General features: G+C 39.3%; 2 protein-coding genes across 2 annotated transcripts; both read left to right on the top strand.

The window, feature by feature from the left end:
- Nucleotides 1-652: 652 nt before the first annotated feature.
- LOC122656875 lies at nucleotides 653-11,540 on the top strand. Its single transcript, XM_043851564.1, has 4 exons — nucleotides 653-800; nucleotides 1,030-1,206; nucleotides 9,771-11,117; nucleotides 11,467-11,540. The coding sequence occupies exons 1-4, from the start codon at nucleotides 786-788 to the stop codon at nucleotides 11,497-11,499; spliced, it is 1,572 nt and encodes a 523-aa protein (XP_043707499.1). The 5' UTR covers nucleotides 653-785; the 3' UTR covers nucleotides 11,500-11,540.
- Nucleotides 11,541-13,646: 2,106 nt separating this feature from the next.
- On the top strand, nucleotides 13,647-14,258 carry LOC122656309. Its single transcript, XM_043850790.1, has one exon. The coding sequence runs from the start codon at nucleotides 13,685-13,687 to the stop codon at nucleotides 14,249-14,251; it is 567 nt and encodes a 188-aa protein (XP_043706725.1). The 5' UTR covers nucleotides 13,647-13,684; the 3' UTR covers nucleotides 14,252-14,258.
- Nucleotides 14,259-14,453: the final 195 nt, after the last annotated feature.

Below are 14,453 nucleotides of genomic sequence, written 5' to 3'. Positions count from 1 at the left end.
AAGTGGAGTGCACTACCCAGTGCACCGTCGACTGCACAAGTGAGGTGCCAGTGCACTTGAGAGAATAAAGATCCTTTGAAATTTGTGCTTTGAAACGTAGTATTCAGAAGGATTTTTATCCGTAAGTGCAATGACTGTCCACTGTAACACACTTGAGAATCCAACCGTCCACCCAACACTTAGAGAAGATAAAAAGACGGCACTGCTATGTTTTTATAGTTAGATTCTCAAATATGGTGCACTACACACTTGAAAGGATTTGCAAGTTAAAAATCTGCGTTTTAACTGCAGTGTCCTTCCAAGTTCCAACTCCAAGGTTAAAATCCATGTTTGGATTGTATTATAAACTGGCTTTTCATAGGGATGGGGTGGTCATTTTGCTTCCCACTGTGTCTGGGAGTAAATGGTACACTCCCCCTACGAATTGTTATCCCTTCCAATTCGCTATCTCCTCCAACTCCTCCAATTCCTCACATGAGGGCAAAAATGATCGCCCTACTTCCCCGCTTGAAAACACTGCCCATGGTGGGTTCCACTCCCCCTTATTAGAGGAATTTTGAAAGAATTGGAAATACCCACGAATTGGAAGTGATAATTAACAGTTAACTTGTCTCCATACTTATATTAGGTCTCCTGGTGTGGCAATCGAGTAATTTCAAACGAAATGAAAGGGTAATCGGGTAATCATGTTAGGACTTTCAGTTCATAACAGACAAGCTCCAGGGGAAGAGAAACAACAACCTCCGTTCTTCAAACCTGGTGTGAACTGATAACGGCCATTAGAGATGGAAGAAGCCGAGGTAAGAGACCTAATTACCGATTGTTTATCTGAACTACCATCTCCTCCTTCTTCCTCTCCATTACTCCAAATTTCGTTTTTTTATCCCTCTTCAAAACCGCTTATCGTATTGTGTCGTCAATGTCAGTGGCGGGATTGTTCTTCTTCGGAGTTAATTTCAGTAAATTTTTATCTTCTTTGTGTTTTAGTTCATTTTCTCTGTTTGATATTATTTGTATTTGTTTTGGTAGAAAATGGTGGCATTAAAGAAGGCTTACGCTGAAATAATCCTAAATACGGCGAAAGAGGCGGCGGCCCGTGTTATGGTCTCTGAGCGCAAGGCTTTTCGCTCCCAGCAGGAGCTCTCTGCAGAGAAGGAAGAAGCGCTTAATATGTTACTTCGCCTGAAACAAATCATGGATTCTAAGGTAAATTTACTTTTCTTGTAAGAAGTGTAAACTAGTCAATCGTAGTCTTCGGTTTGGAATTGATCATGGTTCCCAGTGCTTTTATTGTGTGATCGTGCGTGTTTTTGTGCTTTTTAGGTGAATGTATGGATATCTTCAGATTTGATTTCTAGGATTGGTGTGAGATGCTGTTCGGTGATGAAATTACTAACTGGTATTTGTGATCGATTTTCAAAGTCTTTCTAGCATAACTCCTTGTCTGGATAAATTAGCAGTCTTTGATTATCTGGTCCCGCATTAAAATGCGATATTTTTTTTGTTTCTGATTTGTGCTATTCCAACTATTTGCCTTTGCATTTGTCTTTTGAGGTAGGAGTTCATGAACTACTTTTGTTTGTTGAGTGTATATTTTCCACCAATGGGTTGTCTATTATGGACAAATTTGTCTCTGTTTTCTTTCTGTGGAAAGTGATTTCAGAGTTCATGGAATGGCATCTAAATTCAGAGATTAAGTGTTTGATTCATCTATTTTCAGTGAGATAATATCAGTTTTACTCTGCAATAAGTCAGCATTTTTCTAGTTAGCTGTTTGGATCTTGTTTCTTATACTAGAAAGGCTTGGATGCTTCTCTGGTTAAAGATGGGCTGATAAAGTTTGAGACGTCCTTTTTTCAGTCTGTGATTCTGTTACTTGTCAAGGAAGAAATATGTATCTGCCTGTATAAGCAGATGCACTGCGTTAATGTAGGCCACAAAGCGATCAAGGCTTTGCATGTCCGCCTATCTTGTTCACAATCTATATCTTAAGTTTCTAGATTAGGCCATTGAAGTCATTTAATTTTTTTTATTGAATGATCATGCTGAAGTATCTCCTATTCTTCAAATCAAGTAGTGAACACTCCTTTCAGAGGCTTCATTGAAGACAGAAACTTTTATCCATTTCCCTAGGAGGCTAGGACCTTATCAGTGAGAGCATATTGTCTTCTGCTCTCCTCCTTGGACTTCTTCTCTTTTGCAGCTACTCGGAAAGGTATAAGAGAGCCAAACTGAAGACTTCCTTGCAGCCACTTGTTGTGGTCCAAACAGTTTTCTGAGACATTTTTTTTCTTCCTCCTGGCTTATATTCCTTGAAAGATCAGAGATGCAGTAAAATTTAATAAACACGAAGATCATTAAAGGATCTTATTATATTCTGCAGAAGAGCATTTGGTGAATACCGGTACTTTTATTGTGTAGCAGGTGTGGACAAGGTGCTTAGGATGTAACCCCAAGGGGGTAGCTCAGTTGGCTAAGACCAACACCTCACGATTGAGAGGTCATGAGTTCAACTCTCCTTGGGACCTACCCATCCAAAAAAAGAAAAGGTGCTTAGGATGTTCAGAATTAGTGGTTATGTGGGGGTGTCAAGCACTGAAGTAGGTTGGGATTATTTATTTTAGGGGATAGATACTATTACAAAAATCAAGTTAATGGATGTTTCATGCTGCAGAGTATTTCTACTTATTGAAATAAAGGGAAGGGAAGTGAAATCAAATCAATACTGAAGTGGGAAATTTTGTAATCATTACCTCATATGGTTGTGTAACTTGTCCAAAACATTCCGTATATGGTTGTTAAATTTTACTTTATTTTGCAATCAAATCCTTTTGATTTGAAAATTAAAATAAATATTACATATGGAAAATATACTTACCAAATATGGTTAAGAGTATTAGGTTACACAATCATAATTACAAAACTTTGTTGTTCTTTTCAAAACTGATTTCACTTCCCTTCCCTTTATTTGCATCCAAAAGGAGCCTTATGGATGCAGATAAATAGGTCTTTGTTTAAGAAATGACTTTAGCCGGTTAGGTCTTGATCTTAAAGATAGTGAGTGGGGGGTACAAGGTTGTTTTTTCCAAATTGATAAGATCCACTGATTCACATTGTATATAAAAGAAAAAGGAGAAAACTGGGAGGTTATTAATTACTGGAGCATTTAGCTTTTCCTTGTGCTTAAGCTGCCTAGTTCTTGTAAATGGAACCCCTAAATTCCGAACATTGGCTTTTAAATCTGATGCCCTGTGTACTGAATCGCAAGGAGGTTTTGGCGCTATTTTTTGGAGAAAGCTGAGGGAGTTCATCATTGGGACAGCTGTTCTTACCCTGAACAAAGCAAAAAATATCAAGCAAGAGAGAGTTCTGCTAGCAGAGAAATTTGAGCGAGAGAGGGAATGCTGAGGAAGATATCCGTTGATTGCAGCTGCTGCCACTGTAATTTTTATCTTCAAATCTCCCAACCTATTGTGATCACCATATTTAGGCCTCAGCGTTCGATGTAAATCTCAGAAATCTGCTACCTGATTTGTCCCATCCATGTGGCCTGCTACTTCAACCAATCTGTACAACGTCAATCTCCATTTCTTGGATCTCGATCTGCTCCCTAGATCTATGCACTTTCCTATTTTCTGTCCAACTTCAGTCTCCCCCACTTGAAAGTAACTTGTCCTAGAGTTCGGGGCTTTGTCCATTAGAAAACCCAATGATAGGACACACTTTTGCAACAAATCAAACCCAAATAAATCAATTTACCTTCCTCTACTGCTGGCTCTGCAGTTATGCCATCAGTAACCGCAGTAAGGCTGAAAGTGGTTCCAATTTGGGGGGCTACAGTTCAAAAGCCCACCATTCTTGATGATCATTAGACCTTTTCTTTTGGTCCATACATAACCTCTGCCTCAACAAATTGTGCTTATTATCTTGAAAATATTTGGACATATGTCACAGCATTTTTAAGATTTGTTACCTTTCTATTTTAAGGTTTATGAATTGGTTGACATATTATTGTTTATGTTTCTAAGTTTCTTATGAACAGAATTAATGCACTCCAGTAGTCTCATTCATTCTTTAACTAGTTGATTGTGCATTTGTACTTCTGTTTGTGCTTTTCAGTTTCAATAAAGAATTTTACCTTTTCAATTGAAAAAGTGCATTGATTGACTTGGTTGTGGAATCAAAACAAAAATTGTTTCCCTTATTGTGGTCTCCGTTAAATTAGTATATTAACTTTTGAGAATTCTTTATTCTTCATGAAAATAGAGAAGAAAAGAATAAATACAACTAATAATAATAAAAAAAAGTAATCCTTATAATTTCAATTAACTAACAACCAAGCAGTCGAATTTTTCATACACGTGTCCACTCCAAATGAATGGAATAAAATTTATAATCACAATAATTCGTGAATCATGAAAAATGAATATATCAAAACAACAATATCAATAGTTTAGAACCATTCTTGTAACTGACGAGCATTGTTTTGTGCATCAATTAAATTCTAATATTTTTTGGTGTAGCTTGATTTGATCATTTATTTGCCAAAATATTACCACAATAATTGTATCTTAGATCGTTTATATTTTAGTATTTTACTGATGTATGTGAATTCTGTAGTGCAACAATCTTCTGTTTGGTCATTTCTTCTTTAGACATAAAAGCTCACAAAAAAATTTTTGAAGAAAGAGAGAGGGTGGAGGAATCTAATTAAGAACTGATGGTGTTGAAGTTATACTAGTCTCTACCAAAGCTTGCTTGTTTTGCATTTAGCTGATCCTCCTTTGAGAAATTGGTAGCTAGTTAGCAAAGCTTATTCAGTTAAGTATCTTGGTTTTTGGGAGGTCAGGTAAGGCCTTAAGGGAAATAAAACTGTGCATGAAACCCAAATTTGAACTTCATAGGAGCTAAAATATGGAAGTAGGACCCCATTTTGGCCAAGGTAATTTGAATGGCACCTTCCGCCTTTGCAAAGTGTAAGAGGTGTTGCAAACCTCAATAGACAACTCAATTCAACTCAACTAAGCCTTTTCCCAACTAAATGAGGTTGGCTACATGGTTCCTTTTTTGCCATTCAATGCTAAATCATATTTGTGGTAATTCCAAAGTCATCCTTGTCTTTAACTTGCCACTTCTCCCTGATGCAGGAGCAGTTATTTGGACTGGGCCGAACCTGTTTGAGAGTTCCGACCAAGAACCGGGCCCGAATTGGGATTGGGTCTGGTAGGATATTAATAGTTTATTTACTTACTTATTTGTAATTATCTTGTAATCTTTTGTTTTATTTAGGCTAGAGTTCCATTCTATTTTTAGGTTTAGAGTTTGTTCCAGTTTTGTTCCATATTGGTGGTAATTCCAAAGTCATCCTTGTCTTTTATTAACTTCTTTTAGTACATGGTTGTAACCAATGAAAGTTTCAGTTTTGATGAATGATAGAATTTTGAGTTACTTGATGTTACCGGTGTGGTGCATCTACTGGCCGTGTGGGTGCCTTCTCCTTCCCTGTGATTTCTGAAACTTCTCCATCAGGTATCCGTCTTATCCTTCCTCCTCCCTTCTTATTTTCTATCCCTTCCCTGCTGCTACCGAAGAAACATCAGAGTTGGAAGAGATTTGCTCAATCTCCCTCATTCCTTCTTCTCTCTCTCTTTAATATTTCCAGCATGGGTGTATCTAACAGAGGCAATCCTAGCCCTAATTTATTTGGCCCTGAAACAATCCCTGCTGCTTGAACCGAGCCTCAAACCATTGCTGAATTCAGTTCTTCGGCCAAGTCAGGTTTCAAAGGATATTTAATCAAGCTTTGATTGCTGGGTTGAGTGTGGGCTGAGTCGATTCATCATTCAAGAGCCCTACGTGTTAATTACTTAATCCCAGAAGTTCAGTTCAATTGATCTTCGTTGGAGAGAGTTCTCTTTTCGAATCAGATTCTGGTTGTCGCTACAACTCTGGTGTCTTGAGGTTGATGGTAACCAAGTCCTAGAAAAACCACTTAAGGCCTGGTTTATAAAATTTCAATAAAGCCCTTAGTTCTATAACTTCATTTCGTTTTTTCCTCTTCCTAATTAAATACCAGCCATATCCTTTTCTCTTTAATCTATTACCCATTTTGTCCCTGTTTTGCTTATTCTTCCCAATAGGGACCTAGACTCTCAGAAATTATGAAATTGCCACTGTTTCTTAAATTTGACTTATTTTTTATTTGTGGGCCATAGCAAACCCAACTAGGGTTTCCGAACCCCGGGACCGCATCACTCCCTGGTAATTTTTGGTCTTACCTTTCTTTGTAAGTCCTCTAACCTAAACCGTATCATTCCTCATTATGGGTGGCCTTCATTGTACCATACCACCTCTTCTGACTTCCATTCAACTTATTACCTCTGGGATACCATTTCAAACTTACTTTGAATCTGAGCTGATTGCAGATCTTAATAGAACTGATAATTTTTATTCAGAAACTTGTGATTTTGACCTTATGGATTCCAAAGAACCAGAATAGCTTAAGCCTGCAAGTTTTATAACCTAAAGGAAGTAAAGAAAATTGGGGTGGGGGGGGGGGGATGGGGATGGGAGTTCTAAGTTGACTTGGTTCTCAATTTGGAGTCCGATTGTTGAGTTAGCCAATTTAATGGATTGGATGGTGAATTACACAATTCAAAGTTTCGATTAGTAAATTAGATGATTCAGTAATTCTACTATTTGAATGGTGAGTTACAGATTCACCTCTGCTATCCTGAATAAGATTCTTTTGGAGGATTCCCAATTGTTGTACATGGGTTGAATGAAATCATGGGATTCTTTTTTTTTTTTTTTTTGGTGACAGGAGGGGTATCCGACTTTAGGCCAACTAAATCCCCCCTGGGTTCATACATGACCCCCGCGCCACGCACGAACCGGGAGCTTTTGGACCCTAGTGAGCCTCAGGTGGGTGGCCCCAAGAAATTATGCAGCGGCGAAGGTTTGATCACGAGACCTCGCTTCCTGAGGCAGAGTCTCATGTCCCCTCCAAGCCAGCTGCGCTAACCCTTTGAGGTTAAATCATGGGATTCTAATAATGAATAATAGAAACTTAATATAGCTATCATCTGTATGCATATTATATGTGCATGCATAATGAATTTAAGGGTGCTTCTTTAACTGAAGGGACTTCCAATCATTTACCTAAATGATTTCTGTTGGCCGTCACTTTAAGTATATTATCAGGACAAGAACATATCAGAATTGCTTGATACTTGCAGAAAGTAAGGCTCTCTAAACCTTTTAAACACAAAGTAAACTGAAGCACTTGGAAGTCACTAAATTATTCTATACACACATAAGTATAAACTTTGTTGGAAAGATGATGGTCACGGGAAATTTTGGTGCCTCAAAAGGCATTCTGCCTGGGCATACACTGTATGGTTCCCCAAAAATGTGAGATTGCAGCACTGTTGGATCGTATTCAGAGGAACATGCTAAAGGGTGAAAATGTGTAGTGGTATCTCAGAGTTGAAAGTGTCAAATGCTGAACCTCTAGATTCCTGGATTTCTTACAAAAAAAAGTGAATTTTATGAATTTTGAACCAAGTTGTCACGGGTTCGAGTCTGGAAACAGCCTCTCTGCGATAGCAGGGGTAAGGCTGCATACATTATGACCCTCCCTAGACCCCGTAGTGGCGGGAGCCTCGTGCACTGGGTACGTCTTTTTTTATTTTATTTTATGATGGTGTGGTGATAAGTGTAAGAACTGTGGGGGGGGGGTTTAAGGTAGTGAATTCTCAATTACAACTAGGTTACATCAAGGATCAATTTTAACACCTTATTTGTTTGCACTTATCATGGATGGTTTAACTAGAGACATTTAAGATGAGGTTCCGTGGTGTATTCTTTTTGTTGATGATATTGTTTTGGTGGATGAGATTAAAGCAGGGATTAACGCCAAGTTGGAGTTATGGAGATCAATCTTGGAATTAAAAGGTTTTAAGATAAGTAGAATGAAAACAGAGTATATGGTGTGTAACTTTAGTTACAATAGGACAGATAATGAGGTGGTGAAAGTTGATGGGAGGGAGATTCTGCAAAGTGATTATTATATAGATGATGATGTTTCACAGAGAGTTTAATATGAAGGAAGAGGTGGAGAGGTGCGTTTGGAGTGTTGTGTGATCGATGTATTCCTTTAAAACTTAAAAGGAAAATTATATTGGATAGCCATACAACTGGCTATGATGTATTGTGCGGAATGCTGGGCAGTTAAGAAGCAGCATATAGATATACTCAATGTAGCGGAGATGAGGATGTTGAGATGGATGAGTGACAAAACTAGGAAGGATAAAGTAAGGAATGATCATGTTAGAGCTGATTTGGAAGTAGCTCCGATATATGATACGCTACGAGAAATTTGTTTGAGGTGGCATAGCCATGTTCAACGGAGGCCTTTGGATGCTCTAGTACGGAGGAGTGATTTGATTCAGATTGAAGGGACTAAAAGAGCCAGAGGCATACCTAAAATGACCCTGGGAGAAGTGTTGAGGAAAGACATGCATAGCTTAGACCTTGTATCAAGTATGACCTTAAATAGAGCTGATTGGAGGACAAGGATCCATGTAGCCGACCCCATATAGTTGGGATAAGGCTGAGTTGTTGTTGTTTGCGATGCATTTCCAATAAAATTTTGGTACCCTTCATTGCGACATGATTGAATGATAAGCCTCTCATACACAACACAGAAGCTGGAGATCTAGTGCAGCAGTTTTGCATAATGACTTATGCTTATTTAAGTATAAAGGCTGCAATCATGGTGTCCTCTATCTCTGTCTGCACTACCAGGCTATTTATAAACAAAATCTGTGCTTCAAGGCTCAGGCATTCTTCTGTTGGTAGTAATATCTCTGATTAGTTAGGTTTTAATGTTCACTGTCATGACTTCTGTTGTGTATTCCAACTGTATTCAGCATTTGAAATCTGTATTTCATGATATTTTGTATGGCTAGATCCATACTGCTGAAGGTGGTAGCTGTTTGCATCCTTCCTTCTTGTCCCCTATATTTAATATGGGAAATGAGCTTGTCATCTTTTTCCCTGCTCTTTATGGCATCGTTATGCTTAACAAATGATCTAAGTGAGTTAGCTCAAATGATCAGTACATGACTTGGGGAAATTGGTGGAAATTTTCATATGGAGGAAGAGACATCATAGACCGCAGCCTCCAATGGTTGGTGCGTTTATTTATTTTCTTGGGGTAAGGGGGGGGGAATTCTTCTCATTTTGATTCATTGGCATCCACAGTGTCCTACACCTAAATTCTCATAGGTGAAAGGTGACATTGGCTGTCAATGCTGTTGAAATGTCTCTGGTGTCTTGTACAGCTCAATGTAGACAACAAGGCCTGTGGAACTTGGACAATAACATGCTTTGGAAAATTTGATTCTGTGCAAGATTTATGGTCACGTTAATACTCAAGTAGTGGGTATCTTGAATCTTGAGTTTTGACATCAATGTTGTAGTTTCTTTCAAAAACAATGTTACCTTTTGTAACATTTCTATTTTGACATCACTGCTGTAGTTTCTAAAGCAAACACTGTTACCTTCTGAAGCATATTTAAAAATATGAAGCATAATTCATGAATTTGCTTGGTCTCTGAGAAGGCTCACCATATTTTAAGTTTCTGTATGGTAAAATGGTAACTTGATTTTGAAATTTATGTAGCCTTGCTCGGAGTGTTCTACCACTTCCATTAAGAAACATGTGCACAATCTGCCAAAAATTTACCTGCCTTGTATCTTTACAGACTGCTGAAGCAGAAATAGCATCCTTGAGTCAACAAAGAAGGATTGAAGAGCTTGAAATGCAGCTCCACGAAGCAGAGGAGGTGGTAAGAGACCTCAGATCTGAGTTGGAAGGAGTGCAGGATGAACTGGAGAGGTTGAAAAGCAACCCAGGAAATCTTTTGGATGGACAAATTGTAATGGGGAATGCTGCTCCTCATGAAAAGGAAGCACAGGAGGACAAGCTACATATTTCTGATGGTATTTCATGCCATCCTTCTGATTCAGAATGCAGATCCATGTCAACTTGCATAATGAATAATGCACCTTTGAATCAACCAGACGATAAACGCTGTTCTTTATCAGAAAATGGAACAGCACAGGTTGAGACCTCAAGTAACTCTCCCATGGAGAGTTATTGTGCAGGTAACCCTGATTTAGCCTGCATAATAATGCGAAGCAAAGAACCAGAGCTTTACAGAAATGGATGTACCCAGAGAATCCGTGCATTTGAAGGGAATCTGCTGGATGAAGGGAAGTTGCCTCTTCCTGGACATGATGATGATCAGTGCTTGCATACAAAGAATGGAGAAAAAGTTGAAGGAACCCATACTGTAGGCTCTCCTAAGACTGACAATATGACTGTGGCAGAGAAGAACATGACTGAGTCAGAAGAAGTAATGCAGCATGATAGCAACAGTGACAAAGGTCAAGCTGGTAAAATTGTTCGCATATTTTCTAATAGAAGAAGACGAACTAGGTACAAGAACCGCAAAGTTACCTTGTGCAGTTCACTTCCTGATCCTTGTGAACCATCATTTCATTCTTCTACCAAAACTTATCCACTCCCAGTCAATGGAGATGCTGAGTCTGGTGAAGATCCATCAAAGGTATTTGAAGATGAGGCCCGGAGGGATTCAGAGTCCAATATGGATAGTCAAGCTGGGGACACTAAAGTTGGAAGTCCTCAGAATGTTATAAGTGAGGATCCAGCATTGATAAATGACTCAGTGTTCACTAGTCAGGAATCCAGAACTATAGAGAATTCAGAGGTTCTGGGTTCTAAACTGAAACTTGATCTTGTTGATCTGCCATCAATTAATTCTGATGCCAAAGATCAAAAAACCTGTGAAACGACTACTGCAGCTCCTGCTGAAGCTGCAACTGATAGGCTTCTCAAATACACATTTCGGAGGAAGCGGAAGAAGGAGACCATGAACAATGCTAACGACAATGCGCCCCTTGAAAAGAAAAACAGTATCAAGAGGAGCACAGTGGAGAAGCAAAACAGCACACCAGAGCCACAGAAGTCAAGCTTGATAATTGAGTCACCTCGAGACAGCAGGCGACTTGTGCAGGTTGCTCGTCAGGTATTTGATCTATCCTACCTTTGTTACTTTTTCCTGACGTGTGTTTGGAACCTGGAAAATTTTTCTGAGTTTGTTTATTTTACGATCTGGGGAGTCTAAGGTCCCTAATGCAATTTATGGACTCTTAGTTTGGCAAGTGGCACATAGGGCAGGGATGAAATTTCTATTTGTGGGTTCCATCAGTTAGTCTTCGCTAAATTTGGCCCACCTGGGGGTCATCATGGCTTTTTGTTATATCAGTTTGTATTTAGTGGATTGTATGTCGATTCCCCTCCATGTTATGTAGTGCTGAATGAGTGCTGCCTGGGTTCATTACATTCTCCTTACTGATATTTGTCTTTTCCTGCAGCTTATTTCTCTGTCTGAGAAGAGGTGGTGGTAGTTAGAGTTGGTCATATCTGACATCTAATAGTGAGAAGGTTATAGCTCGAGGGAGAATTAACAGAAAAAAAGGGGTTCTCAGGCCATTCACTTGTCAAAAGAGAGATTGGGGGTTCTGGAAAATAATATATGTGCATTGTATCCAATAATTTATGATAATTGTGATTCTTTTATATTTTGTAATTGTATTTATTTGCTCTCCTAAAATATTGTGCATCATCATGTCTGGTTCTATGTATGATAAATCCTCTTTATATGTCCTCATGGTAGATTTAACTCATTGTCTGTTAAAATTTTCAGTCTTTGGCCTTTAGTTTGATGTTCTTGCTATTTGGGGCTCTCTACTAATGCATGGTTCCTTGTTCTAATTGGCTGAATCATCCTCTTTAACTAGTCATAAGAGTGTGATCTGTTGTTACTTGCACATGCTAATATTTGCAGACAATGGTTCCCATGGCAGTCCAAGTTTTTTCCTTTGTTCTATGCTTGGTGCCTGTAGTAGAGAACCAGGGAAGACAATAAGTTCAAGAAAAAGAACTGGAACTATTGTTTTATTTTCCGTGTTCAACCTTGCTGGGAATGATTTTACATGGAAAACTTTAGGACCTTGGATGCCTTCATGTACCAATTGGACCTCTCTAATTAATTGCTTAAATTACATTTATGTACAGTCAACCCAAAAGAGGTCCCACATGCCACATGTACTGCCACTTAGAAGAGAAGAACATTCGCTGGAGAGTGTTGGAAATAATCCCACATTTGAAAAAAGGAGATCCTCCACTGTCTTACCTTTCTTGTACTCAATAGAACAACTTTTGTCTATTTGTTTTGGAAAGAGAAGAGAAAGGACCATAGATAAAAAGTACTGCATTTGCACTAGAGGCCTCAACCCCCTGGCCTGATGGTCAGCTTAGGAAATAGGAATATTTCAACTAAAAACCCTGGTTCGATCAGACATGGAGCAGTCAGATTGTGGTCCAACCATCTAGTCCAATATGATCATCTGAAATAAAAAATGGATACTAGTAGCTGATCACGGGGAGAGGAGCAAGCGAGGGAGATGATGATGTCGCGTCTGTCTATCAGAAACCTCAGTTTTTTAGTTCCCTCGTAGGAGGAACTAGGAAGAGCCTGAGGCCTGAGGCTTTGGCGTGCGCTAGTGACTTGTGCTGTGCAGGCCCGACAAACTTTTGCATTTGCACTTATCACAGTCATCTCACAAAGCCTGCTTTCTCTGCTGGCTTAAAAGTTTGAACCAAAAGTTTCGGTCCCAAGTTTCCTAAGCAAACAGAAAGCCCAATCCTCAAGAATGGCCCAACACTATTGTAGCTGCCATGAAATTGTGATTCTCCATAGGCACTGAGAGTGGATACACAGGCATAGATGTAGTCCATGGTGTCGGTATCGGAATCAGTATTGATCGCCCGCAATTCCGATACTGATCGGCCATATAGTACCGATATTAGATCAAAGAACTATTTTTTGCATTAAAAAAAATGTCCATGCCATATCTGTCAATCCATATCGATCAAGATTCAAGATATGGATTTGCCGAGATATAATCAATCTGATACTAATGGACTGAGTTTTTCTCCGCCCACGATGACTGGAAAAAAGATGAAAGAGGATGGAGAAGGGTATCGAGAGGGTATTTTGGAATATACAAAACCTCAGGAGGGGTTTATGAACCCTAGGATGGTGGGTGAACCTATGGGTGAAGGGAAACTTAATTCTAGGAATCAGAATCCAGCCCGAATCAACTGATGCTAATCTCAGTTCTGGCCCATGACCGATTCTTTCCGATTCGGATCAGAATCTACTATTACACCTTACCCAACGCAAGGCAAAATTATAGTTTGCTTGCTTTTATGTCTTGGATTGCAAAGGAGGAGCAATGATTTGATGATAGTAGGTGTCGTTTTTTTTTGGGTCCACCGTGCACCACCACATCGCACACTTCTACAATGCACGCCGTTGAGTGCCACAAAGCATGAGGAAGTGGTGGGCCCCATCTTTCAAACATAAACAAATTAAAAACAAACAAAGCAACAAAGTATGGATTACAACAAACAAACAATCAAACAAACAAACAAGAACAAACGTGGTTATTCGGATTCTCCTGCTCAACTCTCTATAAATGCAGCGGCGACGTGAACGTATTCGAGATCAAATCAAGAAAATCTGAGATGGAAGAAGTGAAGAAGACAAAGACGAAGAGAGCAGCCGCAGCAACAGCAGCGTCGTTTGAAGGGAAAATTGAAGAGTTAGAGAAAGCTTTGGTGGCAATAGGTACAATTCTTCTGGTTGCGGGTCTGAAGCTCGTCTTCGCTTCTCTGCTTGAGAAATGGCGCGCTTTGGCTTTCTTTCTGCTAAACCTCCTTCTCCTTTCCATCTTCTTCATGTCCTTACGCTCTGATGATTCCAGTGACCTCCGCAAGGACAACTATAAGATCCAGACATCCAGTAAGAAGAAGAAACAGAGGAGGAAGGAACTCCACCACTGCTCGTCCAGTACTCGCTCTAGTAATACTAGTGTTAGAGACTCCACCATCGACTACGAAGATGACGGAGGTGATGATGATGGTGGTGATGCTGGTCCCTGCCTGTCGAAGGAGGAGCTGAACGCCAAGGTGGAAGCTTTCATTACAACCTTCAAGCAACAATTAGCCTTGGATGCAAAGGAGATGATGAGCAGACGCTACTATGCATCATCGCAAGTAGCGAATTCTTATTCGTATTCAATTTCAAACTAACGGTTACCATATTAAATCCAAGCCTGATTCAGAAGAAAATCCGAGAAAATCTGTATTCATTTATTCAAAATTTGTTTTGCACTTGTGTTTGTTTGGGGTTGCAGACTTGCAGAGCTTATTAATTAATGTTCTTGTGTTGATTAGTGGCTTAAACCATTAATATAGAAGCCGTCTTCTAGTGTACAGAAGATTGGATCTATTC

This window comes from Telopea speciosissima, chromosome 3 (assembly GCF_018873765.1).
Source record: "Telopea speciosissima isolate NSW1024214 ecotype Mountain lineage chromosome 3, Tspe_v1, whole genome shotgun sequence".
Taxonomy (NCBI): Eukaryota; Viridiplantae; Streptophyta; class Magnoliopsida; order Proteales; family Proteaceae; genus Telopea; species Telopea speciosissima.
Note: the sequence above shows the minus strand (reverse complement) of the source record. Positions and strands in the feature narration are given on the sequence as shown.